At 37.5% G+C, this 26,568-nt stretch overlaps 4 protein-coding genes across 4 annotated transcripts; 2 read left to right on the forward strand and 2 right to left on the reverse strand.

Annotated features, from left to right (window-relative positions):
- Positions 1–443: 443 nt before the first annotated feature.
- On the reverse strand, positions 444–2,507 carry LOC111411205 (ectonucleotide pyrophosphatase/phosphodiesterase family member 1-like). The gene has a single exon (XM_023041760.1). It carries the CDS (start codon positions 2,205–2,207, stop codon positions 729–731), a length of 1,479 nt encoding a protein of 492 aa, XP_022897528.1. The 5' UTR covers positions 2,208–2,507; the 3' UTR covers positions 444–728.
- A 10,592-nt stretch (positions 2,508–13,099) lies between these two features.
- LOC111372452 (enhanced ethylene response protein 5-like) lies at positions 13,100–14,182 on the forward strand. Its single transcript, XM_022994807.1, has 4 exons — positions 13,100–13,114; positions 13,373–13,506; positions 13,586–13,685; positions 13,795–14,182. The coding sequence occupies exons 1-4, from the start codon at positions 13,100–13,102 to the stop codon at positions 14,167–14,169; spliced, it is 624 nt and encodes a 207-aa protein (XP_022850575.1). The 3' UTR covers positions 14,170–14,182.
- A 3,340-nt stretch (positions 14,183–17,522) lies between these two features.
- LOC111372463 lies at positions 17,523–19,024 on the forward strand. The gene is made up of 2 exons (XM_022994816.1): positions 17,523–17,736; positions 17,781–19,024. The coding sequence occupies exons 1-2, from the start codon at positions 17,523–17,525 to the stop codon at positions 19,022–19,024; spliced, it is 1,458 nt and encodes a 485-aa protein (XP_022850584.1).
- Positions 19,025–20,404: 1,380 nt separating this feature from the next.
- Positions 20,405–24,683, reverse strand: LOC111411215 (glutamate-rich WD repeat-containing protein 1). Its single transcript, XM_023041773.1, has 12 exons — positions 24,515–24,683; positions 24,238–24,401; positions 23,780–23,858; positions 23,241–23,420; positions 23,042–23,140; positions 22,195–22,363; positions 21,989–22,095; positions 21,765–21,904; positions 21,610–21,682; positions 21,086–21,201; positions 20,870–20,987; positions 20,405–20,784 (listed from the first exon to the last, which is right to left on the reverse strand). The coding sequence occupies exons 1-12, from the start codon at positions 24,560–24,562 to the stop codon at positions 20,653–20,655; spliced, it is 1,425 nt and encodes a 474-aa protein (XP_022897541.1). The 5' UTR covers positions 24,563–24,683; the 3' UTR covers positions 20,405–20,652.
- Between the last annotated feature and the right edge of the window lie 1,885 nt (positions 24,684–26,568).

A 26,568-nucleotide genomic window follows, 5' to 3' on the forward strand; every position in this document is an offset into this window, starting at 1 on the left:
TGTTTGTTATATTAATTTTTTTCTTCTTTTAATTAATTCATTAATTATTATTTTTTATATTTAAAATTTATTATAAATGCAAATAGTAATATTAATAATTTATTGAATTAAAAAATTTATAGCACAAATAACAAAAATACCCTTAATCAATTTGTTTGGAAAATGAAAAACAAGGGCAAAAATGATATTATACACTTTGCACCATTTGCACCAAAATGGTGCAAAGTTTGGTGCTACATTCGAGGAAATTTGAACTAAAATTTGGTGCATTTTGGTGAAATGGTGCATACATTGGAAACGGCCTAAGTACTTTATAATATATTTCAATGAAGTGATAAGAAACGAATGTACTATAATTGCAAGAGAAGTATGACAGAGATACGAGGAATGAAGTCAAGAAGAACCTAGTTGAGGCAATCACAAGACAAACTGATCAAATCATGGAACCTTTAAAATATTCTTAAATTTGACTACGAATATGATGTTCAATTAAAAATGTACAATATTTCTATTTGGAGACTGGTTCATTCTTTCATATAAAGCACGTGTACAAAATAAGTCGAAAGTAAGCAACAAGTTAACGAACCAGTATTCCTCCTCGTGTTTGCATAGTCAAAATGTAATCTGCAAAACCCCCCATTGTATCAATATGGAGATATATCAGCAATTACCTCACCAGATGGTTTCACTCAATATCCAATTCAGTTTGGTATCTCAGTGTCAAAGTTTCAATGGCTAGGCAAAAGAATAGATTGTGAAAATGATGCTGTCCCATTGTTAGGAGCTCCTGTAATGTTGAGGATGGATGTAACCAAGTTATATATCTGAACATTCTCGAAAGAAGGGACCTTTCTCCCCCGAGCAAATTGAGGTCCATGACCAATAAAAATGGACCTCATGGAGAAAATTGCATTGTCATATCCATGCGATCCTCCACATTCTTGCCTTTTGGATCTCTTCTGTTCTACCTTAAAACCTTCTTCGATTAAGCCTATAATTGGTGGGATTCGATCGCTGTTTGAATAATGCAGTCGACTAGGAAGCTCCTCCTTTAGGTAAACTCTCAAATACTGACCATTATCTACTTTCCCCGACTTCAAGCCCTCGTTCATCTTGGCCACAATATCGTTTGGTTGAGAACCGGGTGGTGGACGAATTGCAAGCAATGGACTGTAAGATTGCACCCACTCCTTCGGAATCTCAATCCATTGAGCCAAATCATCCAGAAAGATTAACTTTTTATCACAGGTACCAACCATCCCATGATCACCAACCATGATGATATTCACATCCTCAAAAACACCTTTCGATTCTAAACCACGAATTAATCTGCCGATCATCTTATCGATTCTAGCAACTGCCTCAGTAATCTGAGGATCATCAGGCCCAACCTTATGACCCTGACGATCAGGATCTTCAAAGTATAACGTCATAAACACAGGAATCTCACTATCAGGCAAATCGAAGTACTTCAAAATAGTATCAACTCTCTCTTCAAAAGGCACAGAACTATTATAATACATGCAATAATCCTTGGGACAATTCCAAGAACCTTTTTTTACCTCAGAACCGGGCCAGAAATAAGTCGAAGCCTTCAAGCCATGATTCGTGACTGTCTCCCACATCGGCTCTCCCAGCCACCAGTTGGGATCATGACTGGCCATAGTGAAGGCACCACCTGTGTCTGGATCGAGAAAATAATTGTTGATTATTCCATGATAAGCAGGATACAAACCCGTGACAATTGAGTAATGGTTCGGAAAGGTCAGCGATGGAAACACTGGAATCAAGCCCAACTCGGCTTCGGTACCATTTACAATCAATCTGTTGATATTTGGAGTGTGGGTCTTGAATTGGTACCCGAATCGAAAACCATCTGATGATATTAACAAAACAACTGGGTGCTTGAGCTTTGTGAGTGGCCTTGAGACTTGATCAAGGGATTGAGAAGTTGCTGATGGTGATGATGAAGCCAAAGAGGAGAAGAATAAAAAGGCAAAGGCAAAAGCAGCGGAGAGAGCAATGCCTGTGGAAAGAATTAGACAAATGAATAGAACCTTATTGGTCGATTCTTCGGATGACGGGGAGATCAAGGAGGAAGATTCCGTGTCGAAGGGCAAAAGAGCAGCGGTTGAATTTGGTAACTCGTCTTCCTCTTTGGATGGAATTGGTGCAGGCTTTAAATTAGATATTGAATCTGAAGTCATGACAAATTTGCTAACACCCAGAACACCCTTTTAATCAAGATTCTTGGATCAGGTTATTTTCGTGCGAAAACATGAAAATTCAAGTAGAATTCATAAGTGTTTGCAGATACGAAGAATCTGAATCCAGGGTTTTTAAGATTTAATCTTTTTGTTCTCTCCCTGTCCTCTCTGTGACTGGGGGAGAGAGGATGAGATAGAAAAGGGTAAACCGGTAGCTGATAGGTAGCTGTTGGGGAAGGTAAGTGGTGGAGTCAAAACGAAGGGTATATGGCCGAAATTATTCTCGTATGTAGGCTGGTTGTCTTAAATTGAACGAAACATCAGCGGTTATACCTACAGTCTGTCAACGAAAAGTAACGTGAATAGAGAAGGACAATTTATCTTCCAAAACAATTTGATGAATGTGGGCGGGATGATCGCATTGAGTTAATTGTTCCAATAATCACTATAATTTCGATTACTTGCTCAAATTTAAAATATTGAGTTTTGACCATTAAACTCATACAAATATTGAATGTTACTCAATGACATAATATCCATTTCAAACATCTAACGAAATTGGTGACGTTACTAATGGAATGAAAATGTGGCGCTCCATCACGCCATTACCATATTGTCGTGTAAGAAAGTGTCTTTCATTACTAACTTTAAAAACGTCTTCGATTGGTTATTTTACTTTGAAAATGCCTTCTATTACTCCCTAAAACTTTGAGGTGATCAAATTTTGGTCACTAAATTTATAAAAATGACGTTGGTCTATTGTTCGCTAAAAAATGTATACCGCAAGTGCACGTGTCACGTACAAGTAATAAAGTTGACAACCGAGTTCAAGTTGTCAATCTCATGAGAAATGAGTACTCTATCATCCAATAGTATCTTATGTTAGTGATCTTTCATTATTTTAGTAGAATTTTAAGTAGTTTTCATCATTTGCAAAATTCAAATTTATTGTGTTTCATTGTTAAAATTAAAATTAATTATTGTGCAATTGAGTAATCAATTCATGTGAGATCGACAATTTGGACTTGTTTGTTTACTTTATTACTTGTACGCGATACGTGCACTTGCGGTACACATTTTTTAGCAAACACTTCATTTTTACAATTTTAGTGACCAAAATTTGACCACCTTAAAATTTAGTTAGCAATCGAAGACACAAACATAAGGTGATTAATGGGACAATTAACTCGATTGCATTCATTCTGTTATTTTATTGAGTAATTCCATTTTCTTTGGTGACTATTTTATTTCTCTTTTCTGATTTTGCTGCTGTTGTTACTTTTGGCAATTATAGCTACACATATGGACACTTGCTTTTCATGATCAGAACTAATATCTATTTTACTATTCGATAGCTAAAAATTCAATGCTTAAATATAAGTTTGAGATGTCGAAGTAGACAACTCATCATCACTATGATATTTCACATTAGAATTCTTATAGTGATGGTTTCATAAGACAAAGAATCTCAAACTACAACACTCAATCATCCTCATTAATTTAGGAAAAATTAGGTTCACTGTCTAATCTTTCGATTAATGTTGGTTTTTCTAATAAAGCACCATCACAGCTTCAACGTAATTTTTAGGCTCCACTAAATAAAGACAAAGGGTGTTAGGATTCCCCCTATCATATATAGTCGGAATATAAGGGTGCATGCTCTTTCCCGTTTTTTGGTCATTTTCTGTTTTCGGTTTTTCAAAACAGTGAAAACGCGTTCTCTTCCCTGTTTTCGAAAACACATTTTCGAAAACACAAAAAAAAAAAAAAAAATTGTGAAAAAAAAACAAAACGACCAAAATGTCGTTTTGGCTGTTTTCTGTACAAAACTCGAAAAAAAAAAAAAAATTGTGAAAAAAACACAAAACGACCAAAATGTCGTTTTGGCTGTTTTCTGTACAAAACTCGAAAAAAAAAAAAAAATTGTGAAAAAAACACAAAACGACCAAAATGTCGTTTTGGCTGTTTTCTGTACAAAACTCGAAAAAAAAAAAAAAATTGTGAAAAAAACACAAAACGACCAAAATGTCGTTTTGGCTGTTTTCTGTACAAAACTCGAGAAAAATACAAAACACGGAAAACACATTTTGAAACACAAAACCAAATCTCATCACTTTCTTCCAACCATTCTCTGCCTTCTATCTCTCCTGGACGTCGGCTGTGGATGATCGACTCCGGCTATGGATGGTCGCACACTTCAATTGGTGACGAAGGAGATGCACCGGCGCCAACTTGGGGACGCGACGCTGCTGTGAACGCAGTGTGGGGACCCATTCATCGAGACCCAAGGGAGGCGACACTGCTGTGGTTTGGGCCCATCTCTGTCGGCAGTCGAAGAGAGGGAAGCTGCAGTTCATCGCGATGGGGATTTGACGGCGATAGGTCACCTGCAAATTTGTCCAAAATCTGCCTTCTCTCTCTTTTGGGCATTTTTTTGTTTTTTGGATCTGGGAGGCAATGGGTGTTGATGGTGGCGGTGGCGGTATTAATGTAATGGTGTGGTTGATGGTTGGTGGCGGCAGTGGTGTTGATTTTGGTCGATGGTAATGGTGTGGTTGTATTTGCCGGCGGTGGTTGACGGTGATGGACCTGGTGGTAAACACATTTTCCAAAATTTCAAAGAATTTCATAGTGAACATATTTTCCATTTTTCTGTTTTTAGAAGCGTTTCTCAAAATGTTAAAAAAAAAAAGGTATTTTCAACAATTTCAAAATACACACTCAAAACACAAAACTAAAACAGGAAGATAACACACCCTAAATGAATACAAAGGAGAGAGCGTAAATCTGACCTCTAATCAAAAGCATAAAAGATAAAACAATAAATGAGAAGAGACTAGCCCTCTACAAATAGAAATAATGAAATAATAAAGTCTAAAGACGTACGAACATAGAAAAGTCATATCTATCCATCTATTCAAGGACAAAGTTGCCAAGGCAAGTCAGGAGTCAGGATAATATCGTCTTTGCATCTCTTTGTTGTGAGTTAGCAACCTAGTTTTCCCTCATATTAGATGTGAAAAATTGTGTTATGGTCGAAGGAAATTAAATGCCTAATATGTCTGAGAGTAGCCTAGATAGACCACGTTCCTCCATCATGAGTGGTGCAACGATCGGCTAGAGAGGAGTTCACCTACATTTTTAAGCCCAAAAGTCCAAGTCGACGACAAGAATGAAATGCAGCTCCACCTCGTGATATGGCAATCACTATAAGATGAGAAGAATGCATGAATACAAAGTTCAGACTAATATCATGATATCCTCATCGTTAACAAAGTCATCTTGACGCACCATATGCTTGATTAAACTTTAATAGATTGAATTGCTTATTTATGTCTTACAGCTTGAAATTCCATCTTAAGAAATCATAATCCAAACTTTTATGTATGAAATTAGCAATTTTAATATTTACCCTGTTTGAGTTCTCTATTCTTTTAAAAAATAAACTTGAATTGATTTTCAATTATACATTTTCAATAAAATAAATTCAAACATACTCTTCGTAACAGCTCAATTCAGTGTAGAATTTGACCACAATTGTTCCCCGTTTGAGCCCCATATTTAACAAAGCATGAGTTTTATAATAATTTTTTTTTTTTTAAGATTGTATGATTAAAGTACAAAAAAGTTTTAAATTTACATGCTAATTATTTATTTGAAGAATGTCTAATTAAAAATGAATTCGAAAAAGAGAAAAAAAATGTATTTTGAGATTATGGAGCTCAATGGTGAAATATTCAAGAGGAGGCTCCGTTCTTCCTTTATTTGGAGATAATGGAGTTCCAATGGGAAGTGCCCTTTTCGAACAAATTTCGTCGTCAGATAAAATGCAATTGCACACGGTTCACGAATGGAATTAGGCTTTATGAGAAACGATGTTGTATAACTACTTCGTCTTTACAAAGAGGCTACTGATACTATTACTCCATGTATTAAGTTAGCCATCAGAAAGCGCCACGTGGAATATTCACTAATGTCATCAGAAGAGTCAACCCAAAACATACAAAGAGACGAAGTAATAAGATTACAAATTGGCTCCAGAAGTCGAAGTCCTTGTTCTGGCCGATGTGCCATTTAACCAGATGGGTACTGAAGCCCTAACGAAAGGTTTGTACCGAAATCCTCATATTCACAACTAGCCAAGGTTCTAAAAGATGAAGTCGAAGTCCTTATTATGGTCAAGGTGCCATTTAACCAGATGGGTACCGAAGCCCTAACGAAGGGTTTGTGCCGAAGTCCAAAGAGGCAAAAGAGGTTGCCACGTTTGCTAACTTGAGAGGAAATCCTCCCAATGGTCACTGAACTTTGCAGAAAATCTCCTAGGAGGTCACCGAACTTTAATACATCCCTGAATGGTCATTGAACTTTTTCGAAGTCCCACAAGAGGTCAACGAACTTCAAAACATTCCTGAATGGTTACTGAACTTTGCAAAAAGTTCCTGGCAGGTCACTAAACTAGTTATGTATGGGGTTCCAATTCACAACGTTGAATGACCTCTCTAGAGGATTTCGGCAAAGTTCAATGACCATTTAGGGATGTTTTAAAGTTCGGTGACTTCTTGGAGGACTTTGGCAAAGTTTAATGACTATTTAGGGACGTATTGAAGTTCGGTGACCTCTTAGGGGATTTTTTGCAAAGTGCAGTGACCATTGGGAGGATATCCTCGCTAACTTGACGAATATCTTTGTGAAAGACTAATTAAACCTCTAATTTATCTTACGTCAGGAATATCAACCTAGAGGTATAGGGCAGCTGGCTTTCTATCAATGTAATAAATGTATGTATTAGAAGGATGTGATGTATAAAAGAAGGGGGTAGGGGCACGTGATTTGGATTCAATGGCCACTACGCCTTCCCCAAACTCTATATATAACCTCCTCTTAGAAAAAGGTGGGAGAAGGAAAAAAAGGATAGAAACAACACGTATAGAAGGAGAGGGAAAAAAAACCCCTGGAAAGAAGAATAAGTAACAGGTACAAAAATTTTTGGCACATTTTTGGAGAGGAAAATAAATATAACTCCATATGTCTCTTGCCGTTTGATTGTGTTCCTATCTTGCTCCCTTTTATCATTTAATTGCAAAAGTTGTAATGGTGTTTGGGTGAGATTATCACTATTTGTGTGAGAGCTTTTCGGTCACTTCGCCGGCTTTGAACTGCTTAGTCTCGCATCAAATAAGCATCTCCTGTATCCATTCTATCATCCGATCAAATCAACGATCCAAACGCATTGAAATTTGCCCACATGGACGCAAGTGGGCTTGGTATCTATTGGTGTCATTTTCGAATGTCAAAAGATTGGCGCTATCTATGGAAAGCTTGGAATAGCTATATAGCAAGCACCCTGTAGGGTAGGGCCTTCGAACAAAAGGCGACGTTCTTGAAAAAGAACAATACGGGGAATAACCGAGGTGCTGAAAGAAGCGACTCAAAAGAAACTTTGCTAAATCCTTGAGCAAAGGAAAACAACCCCAGAAACAAAGCCAAAGAGAGGTTATCTGTCGAGGAGGGGCAGCCATGATTTTGACAAAGGAAGAAATTATACATAGACAAATTAAAGAACTCTTTGGTGAGAAAGCGTCCTCGGAAAGTACCCCAATAATCCAGGAGCTGTTGCCAGCTGCCCTCGCAGTTCACCACCGAAGAAGTCGCTCGAGGAGCAAGCCCAGGCTAACGCAAAGCTCGCCAGGAGTTGGCCACCATCACCGTAAACGTGAGGACGATCTCCCGACAAGACGTTGCAATGCAAGAACTGCTAGAGCATATGCAAGGTCAAATGGCTAACTCCTCACAAAACAAGGAAGTCGTTCCACTAGAAAGAAGGTGGATGCGGACACAGTTGCCGACTACGCCACCAACCAAATGATAGGGAAGACTGTCGTTCTATCAGAATACAATAGGACAATCGCGCCAAGGAGGTTGGCCAGTGTCTTTGACAGGCTTGGTCCTAAAAGAAACAGACAGAACCGACCCCGCATTTTGCCCACTCAGGCCAGACTCCCTCCTATCTCCTTCAACCCTCCATCAATGCGAAATCAGCATAGACAACCTCGGTCGGGAGCCGCAGCTAGGCTCGACCATAGATACATGCATCCCTTGCATAGAAATAGGCATGAAAGACGAGCTGCACTAACTCGAATAAGGGCCAATCAAGATTAACAACACGAGGAGAAAAGGTATAAGCTCAGGGAGATGTCTACTTAAAGACCGGCCATTTGAGTTGAAGTCCTCTTACGAAAAGAGGCGCTAAGACATATAACTATCGGGCGGGGCCCATGACCCCAGAAAACATGAGACAACCTTCGCAGTAAATCAGTGAACCAAGGGCACAAGCCCTACAGAAAAATGATTTCCTATCTTTTCCATCCCATCCAAAAGATGTAGACGGACATAAGTCTTAAGAACTACCCCTATGAGTAAGACAAAAGGCCTCGCTAAAAAGATGAGCTCGCATTTTGGCCATCTCAGACTGGCTTCTCTTGCGAAAAGAGGCACTAATGCATATAATTACCGAAGCGGGCCCTATAACGTCAGCCAATAAAAACTGACCACACAACAACAGCGACGAAAAAGTGCGATCTACTGTCTCCTCTAATCAAAGCAGCTCAGGCATAAGTTTCATAGAATTATGTTACCTACGGAAGCTTTGGATCAAAAGGTGAAGGCCGACCTTCGTGTTAATAGGCTAAATACTTTAGCCCCATCCAAAAAGGAAAAAAGAGGAACATCAGAATAGGTCAAAGAGGGCATAGCCCTACCCTATCTCAAACTAAACCAAATACTTGTAAAAGAAGTCTGTTCAAAGAAGAAGTGAAGATGAAACTACCTTGATAAAACTGCCCACGTGTAGAAAATGATAAGGGAAGACCCCATAAGGGACCACCCCCAAAATACGTAGATCCTGTTTGACTAACTGAAAAGGAGGACTATGCACGAGTCGTCAGCTCATCTTCGCGAAATCGAAAGATATGCGGTTACAAGTGTTAAGACGTCGGCTTGGGCAACAAGATCGACCCTCTTGCCTTCGAGAAATATATATACACAACAAGCCAAAGAGCTTCGAAAAATAGGGACCTCTGTTCTCGTCATAAAATAATAACCTCGGGCAAAAGGGACCTCGGCTCCTTTCCTCGGAGATTCAACGAAACATTAGAAGTAGACAGCTTTGACACTTAACTTCAACTCCTTTATCAACAAAAACTTATGGGAAACGACACCATATAACTACTTCGTCTTTACAAAGATGCTACTGATATTGTTACTCCCTGTATTATGTTAACCATCAGAAAGCGCTATGTGGAATATCCACTGATGTCATTAGAAGGTCAACTCGAAACATATGACGAGACGAAGCAATAAGATTACAAATTGGATTCAGAAGTTGAAGTCATTGTTCTGACCGAGGTGTCATTTAACCAGATGGGTATTAAAGCCCTAACTAAGGATCTGTGTTCAAATCCTTATGTTCACAACCAGTTAAGGTTCTAAAAAATGAAGCCAAAGTCCTTGTTGTGGCCGAGGTGCAATTTAACCATTTGGGTACCGAAGCCCTAACGAAGGTTCTGTAACAAAGTCTGAAGAGGCGAAGAGTCTGCCACCTTTACTAACCTGACGAATATATTTGTGAAAGACTGATTATACGTCTATTTTATCTTATGTCAAGAATATCAGCCTAGAGGCATATGACAGTTGGCTTTCTATCAATATAATAAAATGATATATAAGAAGGATATGATATATAAAAGAATGGGGTAAGGGCACGTGGTTTGGAACCAACAATTACCACGTCTTCCCCAAACTCTATATATGATCTCTCCTTAAAAAGAGAGGGGGGAGGATAAAAACAACACGAATAGAGAAAAAAGAGATAACCTAGAAAGAAGAATAAGTGTTGGGTACATAAATTTTTGGCACGTTTTTTAAGAGGAAAATAAATACAACTTCATACGTCTTGTCATTTAATTGTGTTCCTATCTTGCTCCTTTTTATCATTTACTTGTAAAAGTTTAATAGTCTTTGGGTGAGATTATCACTATCCGTGAGAGCGTTTCAATCACTTTGAACTGCTTGAGTCTCACGTCGAATAAGCATCTCCACCGTCCGATGAGATCAATGATCCAAACAGCACCGAAATTTGTCCACTGAACGCGAGTGGACCCGGCAAACTGTTGACATCATTTTCGAATGTCAATAGATACCCAGGCAATCATTTGCAGCGGTGCAACGGCAACATGGCGGCCTATATGAGCATGGGAGAAGCCCACCGGCGAATCGCCGAGTACCTAAACGGCTTCTCAGGACGGAAAATCTCTCAGCCGCCTCCTCTCCATCTCCTCCTCCCTCCAATTTCTCGCTGACGCCCTCAACACCTTCCAGCTATTCATTCGATCTCAAGAAATTTCGGTAATTGAGTTTGATTATCGGGATTATGAAAAAGGGCTCATGTCTATACTCGTTAGTTAATTATTAGGTGTAAATCTTGATGCTTTGAAAACGAGAATCAAGTGCTGCTCAATGTATTTGTGTTAATATCGAACCTAGTTCGTTGGGATTTTCCCATTCGAGAAGACAACAGCGTTTCAGGAGCAATTTGTGAACCAACCATGGCAAATTCTGTTCTACATTATATAGCAAAAGAACCAAGCTTTCTGTTCTATTATTCTGTCTTGGCTATATGTTAGCTGTCAACTAGTGATTTTACTGGATAAAAGTTTACATCTTTTCCATAATATAATGCGGTTGTGATTTCCTACATCTATACATTTTTCCCTAGTATGTGATGGTATGGTATCTTCTTGTTAAAAAGTCTTTGGTTAATTTGTATGGGTTGATACAATTAGTTAAAGGTCCAGTTGGAAGGTATGAGTTGAAAGGTGGAAGTAATTAGAAAAGTCATGGCTTATATTGTTAAAATCTGGGATCTACTTTGAAATTGAGAATTTTGTCTGCAGACTGTAAATCTATCAAGAAGAAATAAAAGAAATGAAGGAGAAATGTGGGTACTAAACCCATGTTATTAGGCACCCATCCATACTACGAAATATGCATAATACATAAGTGAAAAGTGAGCGGCTGTGGCAGGTCTTTGAAGGGGTGGCTGTGTGTTGGGTGGACGGGGGGTGTTGTGGAAGGGATGGGCAGGAGATGGCTGGGTTGCAGGTAAGTAGGGTCTGTGAGGAAGTTGACCTTTGTGTTTTGGGTAATTCTTCTTTTTCCATATTTATGTTCTTTTACTTATTTAAAGATTATATAGTGTTTGGATATTAATATCCTTTCCATTTTCATCATGTGAGGCTCATATGACTAGTTAATTGAATTTTTGGACAGTTCGTGTCAATAGGAATCAGGGGAACTAAAATGAAAGGATCCAAGAAGTGAAGGTTTGGGACAAAACTGCGAAAGGTGATAAAGGTTGAGGACAAATGGTTGCAATTTCCCTTTTAAATATGATTGGGGCAGGACATGGATGCTAATTTCCATTGGCAGTTCCTTTCTGTGTTATTTGAATCCCCTTGTCCAAAGCCAATAAATTCGAGAGCCTGTTAGTTTACTTTAGTTTAAGGAAAGATTTTCTACATAACCTGGCCATCCCACGGTGCATAATTTTCTCACGTATTCTAAATCCAAATCAGAATATCTGATCACTTTAGCATTTGCAGCTGTTCTACATCTCAAATCTGCTCCTTCACATCTTGCTACATAATATCCGTAGACCACCTCTTTACCTTATTTATGTGGTCTCTTGTTGTTTCCAAGTGTTATGGTGGGGAACCCTAAATGCTGTTGGGTCAATAATTACTTGTATTACAGTGGGACATATAATCTCTTGACCTGAATGCTTCTTGTGGTTGGCTTTAGATTATTAAATAATTCAGGAAAGCAAAAGTTCAGGAAAATGCACATACATAAACACTCACTCTCATATTTACATCACGTATATACAATATAAAATATCCAATTTGTGTTTGAGAGAAATGCATAATGTATAGAAGAACACTTGCAAAATATAGTAAAACTATGAAATCAGACATAAACAAAATCAGCTAATTCTGACTTTCCCATAATATAAGCAAGTGGGCATCTAAGTGTTAGTTGGCTTCCCCGTGCCAGTGGCAATTATTGAAGAAAAGGAGAGAGGTATGACTAATAGGTTTTTTGTCGTAGTGCGTGTTTATTGAAATTTAGGATGTGCAGTGAGAGGAGGTGGAAAACAGGAAGAGAACTTACTGATTGTTCTGGAGTAAACTTCTATTTTCTTTACTATGCCACGATTATGCGGACCTTTGAAGTTTATTTCTTGTGGCAATATTCATTTTTGTCTTAAACCAAGTCAATGCTTCAGAGGGGCCTGTGTACCTTACCTGAGGTTTTTGTGTCCTTCACCTTTTATTCTGAACATTTGCACAAGTAGTAAGACAAAACTGGAATTGTATAACTAGTTTTGGAGCAAGTTTAAGCACTGTTAGAATGAAAAATGAATTGGTGTAATTTAGCCCCCGTTTTGCCCCCATTAAATATAATTTTATTTTTCTCTCTCTTTATTTCAACCACACTATCTTTTATAAAATATTATTACAGTAAATCGAAAACTTTTCTTCTTTTTCAACCACCAATTCTCCAAAAAATACTATTCTACAAATTAAAATCTGAAATAATGGTGAGGGCCAAACAGGGGCTTAATAAGCTGTTGTAGTTTTTTAGTATATGCTTTTTCATGTCATTGAGTGAAACTATTCGAGTCTTTTTCCCTGAGTCATATTACTCTTTGGTCCATTGGATAATTGATTGTATTTGGAAGCTGACTTGTACGTTTAAGAATTTCCAATCAAATTTCTATTCATTATTTTTCTGTCTTTGAGAACTACAAACACACATGTAATGTGTTTATTTCGATGGAGCTTATTGCTGTAATAATTTGATATTGTATTGCCAATTTTACTTATTACTCTTGTGAGGATGGTGACCTCTATTCATTCATATTCTTTTAATTTTCTTTCGAGCAATTTTGTCACTAAAGAAACTGACTTGTGAGGGATAAAAGGTATACTGTATGCACCATTAAATATGTATATCTTTTTTCACATACATGTGCGATAAGCTTGGCATTTACCTTTTCTGAATTATGGCTTTTCACTTTCCCTTAACTTTGGTATTCATATCAATAGGCTGCTAACAGAATTATTAGACAATTGGAGAGCTCTCAGTATGCAGACATTCTAGCTCCTGCATTCCGTGCTTCGCTGAGTTATCGGCTAAGAAATTTGGTCGAGTCTTACCTGGCCTTTGAAAAAGCTGCCAAGTATGTATCTTTAGATTGAATTTGCTGCAAATGTGAATTTTTCCCAAATAGTTTAAGCCTTAATGGTGGAGAATTACAGTGCTTTTATTCTGGAATTCCGAAATTGGGAATCAGCATGGGCTTTGGAAGCCTTATGCGTGATTGCATATGAAATTAGGATTCTAACCGAGCAGCTAAGAGTTATATTTTTCCCCCACTTTTTCCTTTTGAGTAAGTTTTGCAAGTGCATGTGTAATGCTGCACTGAAATGGGCATTAAATGGACTGATTTATGTTGTTGTAATTGAAGGCTGATAAAGAGCTGGCTTCAATAAGGAAAACCCCGGAGAAATTGAAAAGTGCTGGCTCTTTCCTCATGAAAGTGTTTGGTGTTCTTGCTGGAAAAGGACCAAGGCGCATTGGAGCTTTATATGTTACGTGCCAGCTGTTTAAGATTTATTTCAAGCTCGGGACAGTCCATTTATGTCGCAGTGTGATAAGAAGCATTGAAACAGCTAGGATTTTCGACTTTGAGGAGTTTCCTGTAAGGGATAAGGTCACCTACATGTATTATACTGGTCGTTTAGAGGTGTATAATGAGAACTTTCCGGCTGCTGACCATAAATTATCTTATGCATTAAGTTATTACAGTCCTCTGAAGGAAGCAAATATAAGGTTTGGTTAGGTTCTGCTTTTAATTTTTGCTTAATATTGTAGACATAAAAAAAGAAAAAGAAATTTCGTCATACAAATTTCTTTTGAAAACCTGAATCTAGATTAAAAGTTTGAGAAAATAATCATTTACGAGTGCTATTATTTGTTTAACCTACCACTGCTTTTTACATCTATATACTTATGGTCAAATGTACTTATGAGAAGTTGCTTATCTGGTAAAATAAGTTAAATACAGTAAAATTACCAATTTTTATTTATTTTAATTTTTTGACATAAGACTGTCGAGATGTTTTGATGATTTTGGAAAATAAAACTAAAGCAAGGGGGGGTTTTTTTTTTTTTATTTATTTATCAAATTTTATTTAAAAATAGTTTTATAGTATGAAAAGATGATAAAACTCAATATTCAGTTGTTTTCTTATTTACTCGTTGTTATTGTTTGAATAGGAATTTTATATTAGTATAATAATATATTAAATTTTTTTTTGTATTTTCTAAAATTTATTAATGCTTGAATTCAACTGTTGGATAATTTCCCAATGTTATTTCTGAACTTTAAACATCTAAAGTTATTTATGTTAATTAGTTACACCTAAGTGCCTCGACATTGCAGTGTAAATTGATTTTTGTTATTTAAGAGTGATTTTTTAGACTTCATCAGACAAGATATTATGGATGCAGCCGTAAAATCTCCCAACTGGGTTGAGGAGCTCCTCTCGTAAGGACCCAAGGAGTCAAAATGCGTGGATCGATTTGCAGTCAAATTCAATTCAAACCCATTAGAGCATTTTCAAAAGACTCTAATTATAAAGAGCATTTTATGTATAATAGAGAACATCTTTAAATTTAAAGAGTAATTTTTTTTTTATATACTCCAACAAGATCTCTATTTTGATTTTTTATTTTATTTTTTCCAAGGAACATTTAATAATTTCTTCACATATTTTATTTAAATATAATTTTTTTTATATATTAATGACCAATCAATTTAAATATAATTTGAAAAATTTAAATTATAGAGTATTGAAATTTGTAATGTATTAAATACAATCATTGTACTTTAAGAATAGAGAGTAAGCGACTCTCTAAATTTGAAGAGTCAAACATACTCTCTACTCTAAAAAGTTAAAAGGGTAATTAGCGCAAAACGTCACTACTTTTCAGTTTCATTGTGGAAAACGTCCACATCTTTCATTTTTTGACATTTTTGCCCTCAAATCAACATTTCGTTGCGATGAAGGTCCTTCCATCCAAGTTCCATCCATTTTGCCGTTAATTAAGAGAGAGAGAGAGCCATTTTTTGTCCAGTCAGCAGGGGTAAAACCGTCTCACCTATCAAAACCCCTCATTTTCTTCCTTCTTCACACTTCACAGCTCGAACGGTTCCCTTCGACTGTCTCTCGCTTCTTCAAGAATTTCCATTTATCTTCTATTTCAACAATTATTGCTCCATTCTCCTCTCGTATGGTCGCATACCAGCAGCCGGCATAGTGGAAGCTCGCATTGGGAGTTTGTCCAGCGAGCGACGTCAAGTAAGAATCATTACTTGTTAGTATTTTCATTTTCCATTTCGTATTGTAGTGCTTTGCATGATTAAGTGTACGTGTAGGGTTTTGATAGTGTTTGTTGTTGTTACGCATGCCTTCAAGGAACATGTTTCTTCCATATTTGAGAAACCCCGGCGACGAACGACCCAGATATGGTATGTAGTTCATCCCCTATTTTTTGTGTGAATTTCTCTTATTCCAGTGTGCATTCACAAAATTTTGGATTGGAATCCCCCAATTTATTTCTGTTTTCTGTCACTCGTATTTCCCTTTGGCATGCATTCGTATCTATTTTTGATTGATTTTTTTTTTTTTGATGTTGAGGTTGAGTTATGTCACTCTAATTATTTTCAGTGAGCTATAAAATTTTAGTGGAATGTTGTTAGTGTTGTATTTCCTGCTTTTCTGTTTTTGATGTATTACTGCCATAGAAAATATCCATGTTTCAGTGTTGAGGTTGAGTCTGTCAATGTCCACGTGGTTGTTAACATTATACGATTGAGTTATGTCATCTTGCATTGAGTTCTGTCAATGTCGTCCTTAATTTGTTGGTTGATTTTGATGTAAACTTTATACGATTGCTTACAGGTGGTAGGTCTGAATATTTTACTATTGAAGTGCATTATGGGGGCCAATTTTATGATAAGCCAAACAATGTGGTTTATGAAGGGGGATCCGTTCTTTTTGTCGACTTCTTTCATGCTAAATGGTGCAACAGAGAGAATTTGCGTAAATTCTTAGACGGGACTTGTGATGAAAGTGTGTTACAATTTTACTATAAGAAGCAAAAATTGAGCTTAGGGAAGGGGTTGATGAGACTAGAGAGTGAAGAGGATATTAACGAAATGCTTAGGAATAGGGATAGACGTCCAGATGTGAAAATATATGTTGTAGCCCAAAAGCAATTATATGCATTGCCGTGGAATCCTTCACATTTACAAGTTGACGAAGACCAACCATTTGAAGGTTGTTATATCCCTTCAGTTGTTGAAAACGAAGGAAATGAGCCTGAAGATAGTTGGTCAGATAAATATTTTGATGAAAATGCTGACGAGTTGTGGTCACAATACGAGCAAATCTTACAATACCAAAATGAGGGAGATACAAATGTAAGTGATTTGAATCCGGAGGAAGATCAAAATGAAAAAACAAGGGTGGAAGAAGAGGAAGTTGAAGGTTTGGTGGAATCCGATTATGAGATGGAGTCGGAGCTTGTAGATACTGCTGAAGTAGGGAGTGAAAGAGTTCATTTTGATTTCGGATTTGGTATGTCAAATGAGCAGCCTGTTAGAAATTCAGATACCGACTACGGGGACTCCGATAATTTACGAAGCATTCATAGTGAAGAGAAAGGCAATAGAGCTTCAAGAAGGAGGCTTCCAATGATGCTTTCAATGTGGGGACAGATATGGAGGATCCAGTGTTCAAAACAGGTAATTCGAACACTATTCTTTACTTCAAATTTAAACTTGCTTATGTACTTTAGTGTCATAAGGTCTGATATGCATTGAATTTTTTTGACTATGCAGGCTTGATATTTGAGTCGAAGGCCGTACTAAAGGCTACAATCACCTCACATTCAGTTACAAACAATAGAGAGATTAAGTTCAAAAAGGATGATGCTCATACATTGAGAGCCAAGTGTAAGGGAGATTGTCCGTGGGTGTTGTATGCTACAAAGGAGCATGGTGAGGCAAGTTGGGTGATCAAAACTTTTGTGGAGGAGCATACTTGTCCCATGGTATACAAGAACTTCAGGGTGACCTCATCCTATTTGGCAGATAGATATTTAGCTGATTAGAGGGCTGAGCAAAACATGTCAGTTACTGTATTTATGGAGAGGGTTAAGCGAGATGGTTTAGGTGATATCTCAGCCTGGCAGGCATATAGATCGAAGGAGAAGGCGCTCAAAAAAATTAGAGGGAGTGTGGTGGAACATTACAAATTACTGTGGGATTATTGTGGGGAGTTAAAGAGGACAAATATTGGGACCACTGCATTGGTTGAGGGCACGCTGGAGAATTTCGACGGTTGTATATTTGCATTGGGGCATTGAGAGATGGTTTTATTCGAGGTTGCAGAAGGGTGATTGGGGTAGATGGCTGCTTTTTGAAGACAGAGCTTGGTAGCCAATTGTTGATAGCAGTTGGTGTTGATGCGAATAATGGTATGTATCCGGTGGCATATGGAATTGTGGAGGTTGAAAATGGGGATAATTGGAAATGGTTTTTGGAGTTATTGAAGGATGATTTGCACATACATAGCAGTCAACATTGGATATTCATTTCAGATAAGCAAAAGGGATTGACAAATGGAATTGGGACATTGTTTGAGAATTCGAAGCATAGGACATGTGTCAGACATCTATACAACAATTTCAGCGTCTGTCACAAGGGTTTAGCATTGAAGAACTGTTTGTGGGATGCAGCCAGGGCCACTACTATATCACAGTGGCGTCAGCACATGCAACAGATGATGGACTTGGACCCGGACCCGGCTGCTTATGGATGGCTTGAAGAAAAACCAGCTTCCCATTGGAGTAAATCTCACTTTAGAGAGTGGAATCAGTGTGACATGCTTCTCAACAACTTATGTGAATCATTTAATAGCACAATTGTGGCTGCAAGAGAGAAGCCGATCTTAACCATGTTGGAGGATATCAGGGTATATTTGATGAGGAGAATTGTGGCCCGTAGAGAGTCTTGTGATAGATGGACAATAGCAGTTGGACCTAGAATTCAGAAGATTTTGGACAAAAATGGTAAACTTGCAAGGTTTGAGTGGGCTGAGTACGCAGGCAATGAAAAGTTCCAAGTTCGCCACAATGCCGGGATTGTGCTACATGCTATGGATTTAAGGGCACGAACTTGTACATGCCGTGGTTGGCAATTATCAGGAATTGCATGTAGCCATGTCATTGCCTCAGTTGTATCTAGAGGCCTGAACGTGTCGGAGTTCGTGGATGACATCTATAAGAAGGATGCATACATGAGAACATATACTCCATCAATTTCTCCCATCACAGGTCCGGACGCATGGCCTACCCCAGGTTTGAATCCTCTCACTCCACCGGTATACACAAAGAGGCCTGGGAGGCCAAAGAAAAATAGAAGAAAAGAGCTGAATGAGGTGGCTTCTTCAAGTCAGCCAAAGAGGTCCAGTCAGTCTAAGAGAAATGCCAATACTTCACAATCAACTTCAGGAACAACAGAAGGTCAACGAAAAAGATCGGGGCTAATAATGACATGTACGAAGTGCGGTGAAACAGGACACAATAGGAGAGGCTACAAAGGGGCACCACCTCCAGCACCTTGTTAGGATGAAGCTGTTTGGGGTCTGCCAAGTTCACTTATTAATTTTTTGGCTTTTGTTTTTGTTATTTAGTGCACAAATTGTCTGCATGTAGTGGATATAATATAGCACTTTGGGAACCTTTTTTGGTGTTTATGTACTGGGAGAATGTAGCAAGTTAAGGAATTATGTCTCTGTCACAGTGGATATTTTGCACAGTTGAAATGAATTGTATCTATTTTTGCTTCAGTTTTCAGTTATTTTTGCTTCAGCAGGTACTGGATATTTTTGTTTCAGTTTTCGGTTGATTGGTGGATGAATTGTGTCTCAGATTCTGTAATAAAATTGTGTATTTAGGGACTTTTGAGTTGGTGTGTATCAACGGGTGGTATATGTAAGAAAACAGGGAATTCTCTCGCCAAATTTTTTCTAAAAGTCAGGGATGTTATTCGCAAATATGTCTAAAAGGTAGGGACTGTACTCGCAAAAAATTTTATAGGTAGGGATGTTTTAAGCCAAAATTATAACTACGTAGAGATTATTAGCGCAAGGTTCATTCGATTCCGAACAGGACCCATTCATCTTCTCCAATGAGCCAAAATGGATCATTCACCATTGAACTGATACATACTTCACAGCACCCATTTTCACTCAATCTCCTCAATTTACCCCATGGTCACAATAAGCATAAACTAGAAATAAATATCAAGCAGTCATCTCTATAAATTCACCAACCATTCAATATATTTCTTACTAAATTTTTCCAGAAACCTAACATAGGACTTGTTTGGGAGTGATTTTTTCTCTCAAAAAATTAATTTTTTGACCGTTATTTCACAATTACAGCCGTCATATTTGACTTCTTCTCTCACACGTTGACCCCACTTTTCTCCTAACGGTCAAAAAATCAATTCTCAAAATCACTCCCAAACAAGCTCATAAAAGCAACAGTGATGGTTGAAATTAACCCGCGATCTGTTCTTTACTTAACGACATTTTTTTTCCTTATTTAATGTAATAATTTAAAGTATTTTCACACCCATTTTTCAACAATTGTTATATATATAGACTACGTAGAAGGCGGGAATAAGGGATTCAATGGGTGAGACGATTTACTCCTGCTGACTGGACAAAAAATGGCTCTCTCCCTTTAATTAACGGCAAAATGGATGGAACTTGGACGGAATGACCTTCATCGCAACGAAAGGTTGATTTGAGGGCAAAAATACCAAAAAATTAAAGGTGGAGACGTTTTTCACAATAAAACTGAAAGGTATGGACGTTTTGCGCCAATTACCCAAAGTTAAAATATAGAGTTTCTTGAAACTTATTTTTAAGTATTAATTCTCTAAATTTGAAGGCTACTTCAAATGAAAGAAATGAAAGGAAAGAAGGAATTACCACAGGTTGTCGAAGAACAATGTAAAACAGAGTTCTATTTGCCATTCTCAGACAACAGCAGTATATTTTCGTCACAAAACGTTCCATCATGCTCTTAACACCAAAAAATAAATATTTTCTGGACAACTTTATGCAAACTCAAAATCGTCTGACTTTACAACGGCAAGGGAAGAAGATACTCCAGAACAAAACTGGTGCAAAGTTAAAAACACATCAGCAGATGCAAATTCCCATGGCATGAACTGCTGAATCTTTTAACCTTCATTTGCAGGAAGAGCGGTTTCAATGTTTGAAGGCATTAGTACGTTGAAACCATCTGCGGCGGTGGATATGATCATTCCTGGTATCTGTGAATGCCAATGAAGTTCTTTCAAGTCCTTTTGACCCTGCAAACGAACAAGGGCAAGTTCAACATAAATGTACGGCTGAATACATAAACTCTCGTACAAACAAGTTTAAGAGTTCTCTCACCTGATGAACAAAGAGAAGTTGCGGAGGCAAATCTGATGGGGCGTTCACTTGCTCTTTTGTTTTGGCTTTGAATTCGCTCTCCTCTTCCTCATCCCTCTCTAGAGAAAGGTCCCATATTCTGAAAATGTGAATAAAGAAGCAGAAAATGAAATTTAAGTTAGAGATGGAACTAATAAAAACTGTCGTCTTAACATGGTAGTCATCTAGGTTTCTCACGTTAGTTGATTGTCTGCTGAAGATACTGCCAAGGTGGAGGCTTCATGTGGACTCCACTCAATGGATGTAATTGGATGTTTATGGTATTCAAAATGCGCCACTACAGCATCTCCTTCCTGAGCAGCAGAAACGGGGAAAAAATCAGAAAACAACAATTCCCATATTAATCTGACGTGAAAATATGCTGACTCCTATTATACTTCATTTTTTTTTTCTTTTTTGCACAGATTTTTTTAATTTTTCCACTCCAAGTCAGGTCTGAACTCCGGAAGCCCTTCTTTTGCATCCCCCCAACCCCAACCAGTGAAAAAGTTTTATCTTCCCGGGGAAACACGCAAAAGAAATGACCAAGATTATACTGATGGTATGAGGTCTCATCCCAATTCAATTTATAGAAATATTTAATCGGCTTTAATTAGAGACAACTAACTGTGATGACTAACTGTCATATTTCATGCAATACAAATCGCCATCAATCAAAAAATGAAAAATTCTATCTAAGTGTCCAATATTAGACCGAATACCTTAAGCAGTCTAAGATCTCGGATGGAAAATGTCCCATCATCACTACCAGACGCCAGCATGCAACTTGCGAGCCTAGTGAAAAAATAATGGCATAAGAATATATTCAGTAAAATGTTACTAGGACAGCATTGAGTAATAGATCATGTTTAAAAACCTGTTCCATGTTATCACATTTACATCTGCTTTATGTGCCTTGATTGAAGCTGCAGGAGACTTCCCCAAACGGCTATCCCAAATTGCAATATTTCCATCCACAGAGCACGAGGCAAACACAAAAGGTTCTGTAGGACTCCACTGCATTAAAAAAAATAATAATAAAAAAATTCATCATTTTGAGAGTCAGATGCCTAACAAAATCATCATTGTCCTGCAACATACCTGTAAATCTTCAACACTATCAGTATGTCCAACAAAAGGATTACTATCTATATTCCATGTTGAACCAGATGCTGGCTCCCATAAATGGATATTATTCTTGCAGTCCCCTATTAAATGAAAGCAAAATAAACAATAAGAAAATTTATAAAGTACTTCAAGAACTGCCAAAACATGATAGCATGTTATTAAAATCTATCTCGCAGTACCTGACACAAGCCTTCCAGCAACAAGAGGACTCCAGTCTATAGCATAGCCTTCATCCTTATGCCCGCCAAACTTAACCAGAGGAGGTTGATTCGACAAAGCAGATCCTCCACGGCTAACTTCAGTATCTGATTCTGCCAAAGCACTTAAATGCGAACTGAAGTCCCATACCTGCAAAGCATCAATTTGTATGAGGAAGAACTTCAAAATTCTGAGCATTTACAATGCCTTCAGAAGCAATGGGTAGGACCAATTGTTACTACAAGATCCAGTTTCATACAGCATCAGCATAAAAATAGAATTTCAGCTAACACGTGTGAAATAATTATGAGATCCAAATAACAGTGACTATAATGCCCAAGTTTCTGCATGGAGTTTACCTATCCAAATGAAAACCAACAGTAGAAACTTATTCTACTTATTATTAGACAAATTACCAATGAGAACACTTTCATTTTCCAAAGACATGCAGGAAAGTAATAAGTTATTAGTAAATTGCATTCCAAAGACATGAGGTATACAAGCTTGTAAATTGCATTGTGTAAACAACTTAAGTTATCCAAAACCATCTGTAATGCCAAACTTGTATACCACGTTTTTGGATTATGTAAACACAAGCAACTTGTTAACTTGCGACTAAGAGTCTGTCTACAACTATTTGTAAGTTGATACCTCAATTAGATAGTGAATAAAGGTTCAATTGTCTATTTTACTGGGTGAGGTTTGAAGATGCCATCATGTCCAACGGGCCCCATTGGCGTTACATAATTAAGACCTAATAATTCAAGTTTCTTGGAATTTTTTATATTGTACACTGCCAATGGAACTTCCATTAATCAAGAGTTTAACCTGAACATGACCAGTATCTGCCCACGAAGCACATATATGGGGGTTTTGTGGCATTGCACGTATTCTGTTAACACATCCTTCGTGGAAAACCTTGCGTAGCTGTAGATTCATCAAGAAAGAAAAAGATGAAGTGAAAATAGAATAACTCAGAGAAACTGGATACAGCTAAAAAATCTCATATATAAAAATAAAACTGTACCTGCAAAACAGGTGTCCCAGATATGCCATCCTTCTCTTCATCATCATCGTCGCTGTCACTGCTATCACTCTCCATGTCAGAGCCATCAGTATTTGCATTTTTCGGCACTAAGTCACGTCTCTTTCCTGAAATGTTTGATAGTTTAAATATTCCAATGGAGTTCCACGAAGCTTTCTCTGCCTGCAGAATGAAAATTGTAAAATTGATTAATAACAACACGTTAAAAAAAAATACAATGACAAAATTAAACACAAAATTTATTGATGATATATGTATATGTCTGTTCCCTGTAGGTGCTTCCAATGAAACTTTACTTAACAGACAAAATCAAAGAGGCTTTTATCTGCAAGTTACAAAGACAAATCTTGCAAATGGCAAAACAAGGAAGTATAATTGTCAAACATAATCAGCCATCTTCTTCTTGGAAATGCATTAATCAAATACCAAGAGTTTTCCATTTCATTTGGTCAACGTAAAATTTTACACAATAAAGAAAAAAGGCTCAAATCATTCACATATAGGTAAAGATCAGCACTCACTTGTGTTCCTGAAACACAGTATACAGTATGGGGAAACTCAGTTCGCACCAACCCGAGCGAATCACGCAGTACATCAAAGCTGCCCAAATCCAAATAGAAGATCAATTACATAAACTCTCCAGCCAAAAACAAAAAAGGATAAAATTCACCAAGGACCCTGATAATAACCAAATCACAGGTATAGGCGTGTTGCAGCAAAGTAGTAAAGTTATGCATAAGAATATTCAGAGATATATTCCCTTGAACCTACTTTTTGCAATAAATATGTCAAATCCAGCCAGAGAATTATGATAAAATTCGAAGGCAAGAAGCTGTGTTGGTACACAGTAATTGACAACACTGAACTTGAATAGACACACTAGCTTCTTCTTCTTGGTTGAATAGTGAAAAGAAACAGGCATGAGCATGTAGTTTTAACACATACATATGGCCCACAGAAAATGGAAAGGAACACTAACCTCAAGCAGGGCCAGCCAATGTTAATGGCATGGAGAGAATTGTAAGCAGAAGGGTCGCACTGCAGCTCCTCTCCTTCCTCCAGCTTGTCCACACCCGGTTGCCATACCTTCGCCGGCATTGATGGCATGGCATCTGACGACGACCCTTCGCCTTTTTTTGACACCTATTTATTTTATCCAAAGAAAGAAAAGCGGTTCAATCAAGCAACTTGAATTGTAAAAAAAAATAAAAAATCAGAAAACAAATTCAGCAAAATAGAAAAGAATAAATTTTTACCTTGTTTTTGCGTTTTGCCTTTTTAGGGTTCTTTAAGCTTCGCACCATGTTTGTAATGTGAGTTTGGGTGGAGAATTATGAAAACTAAAGGAAGATTTTCTCGATTGAGTTTTATGAGCACTGATTAGGGTTTATCGAAACAGCTGATATATTTTCGGTGGAGAAGAAAGAAATTATACGGCCATAATCCAATTGAAGCCCAATTCTGAAAGAACAAGATCCAAAAGTATATTTATAGGCCCAATTGGAAATTTGAACTCTAGTTTAAGATCCATGATCTAGAGGAAAATCTCATGTCCATCCAAAAATAAAAATAATGGAAAATTACATAAAATCAGGCATTTCAAAATTACAATTCAAAAATCAAATAATAAGTTTGTTTAATCACAAATCAGGTACCCATCTTATCCATTCAAATTTCAAACCCTAAAATTTTCAATTGAGAATCACCACACTATCTCCTCAAAAAATTTTTTTTTTTAATTTTTAATTTTTTTTTGAAACTTTGAGAATCACCACACCACCTCCTCAAAAAAAAAAAAAAAGTTGTTTCCCGCGTTTTCAATTTTTTCAAGTTTTACACTGAAAACGCCCAAAACGACAAAAAAGTCTTTTTGTGTTTTCTTCACAAATTTTTTTTCGTTTTCGAAAATTCGTTTTCAAAAACGGGAAAGAGAACACGTTTTCACCGTTTTGAAAAATCGAAAACAGAAAACGGCCCGAAAACGGTAAAGAGAACAGGGCCTAAGATTTTCATTTTCACTCCATCTTCTCTCCTCACTCTCTCCACGCCTCGGCACTGCCGCCCATTACCGGAGACCACAGTGATTGCTTCCCCAATCCCGTCTCACTCTTCTCTCTCTCTCTCTAAACACACGCAGTCACGTATCTTCTATTCTTCCTAATTTCTCTTCTCTCAACAGTAGCAGCTGTATGAGCTACAGATCTGCTCACTTACTTCTTTTTTTTAAACTTTTGAGTGGTGGTGATTGATGGTTTGGTAGTGGATGTGTACGGTGCGGTGGTGGTGTCAGGTGTGTGGTGCGGCAATGATATGCTATGGTGTCACAGTGGTGGTGCAGTGGTGGTATGATGCTATGGTGCGGTGGAGGTAGAGGTGTAGGTGTACGATCGGTGGGTGTGATGGTGGATTGCTGTTGCCAGTGTGAATGGTGTTGACTGATTTTCGTGTTGTGACACGGACGGCTCTGGCAGTGGTGTTCAATGGTGGTGTGGTAGTTAGGGTAGATGACGCTGGTGGTGGTTTAACGACCAATGTTGCTGTGAACAGCGATAGTCGTGGTGGTGTTGTATAGGGTGATAGTTTTTATTGGTATAAATGGTGGTGGTGGAGATGGTGAAGTGGTGATGACGTCGCAATGATGGCTTTTGTAGGGTGTTGATGGTTTTGTATCTGTTTTGTTTGTGGGGAGGTAGTATTAGTTGCGGTGTCTAAGATGACAAGGCTGTTAGAGATGGTGGTGGTGGCAGCGACGATTTTGACGGCGATGTGGTTGGTGGTAGTGGTAAGATGGTGGTCATAAGTGTTGGCGGTGGTCACAGATGATTTGATTGTCTGTAACCAAAAAATTGACGTATGTGACCAACCATTTAGTTATCCGTGACCATCTATTTAGTGTAACCTAAAAATTTAATAATCTGTAACCAAGTAATTTGTGACCTCGAAATAATCTGTGATCTCGAAATAATTTGTGACCAGTTAATTTGATGATATGTGATCAGTAAATAAATTCGTAACCTATAATCGTGAATCTGTGACCATTTATCGTGTAACTGTGACTTTATTATATTTAAATAATAAATATTTTCAATTAATTATATAGATGCCTGAATTTTGATTTTTTAAACTATGTACTTGATTTGTGAATTGGCGTAAATAATACACCGGAATTATGATTTTTTTCCCTAACAATAAGATCAGGCCCATTTGCACCATTGTCCATAAAAAAAAATTTGGAAAAAATATATAATTACCAACCTTAAAGATATACTCTCAAATTTGATAAACTTGTGAAATTCTTTCAAAAATCAGG

Source organism: Olea europaea, chromosome 2, assembly GCF_002742605.1.
Source record: "Olea europaea var. sylvestris chromosome 2, O_europaea_v1, whole genome shotgun sequence".
Taxonomy (NCBI): Eukaryota; Viridiplantae; Streptophyta; class Magnoliopsida; order Lamiales; family Oleaceae; genus Olea; species Olea europaea.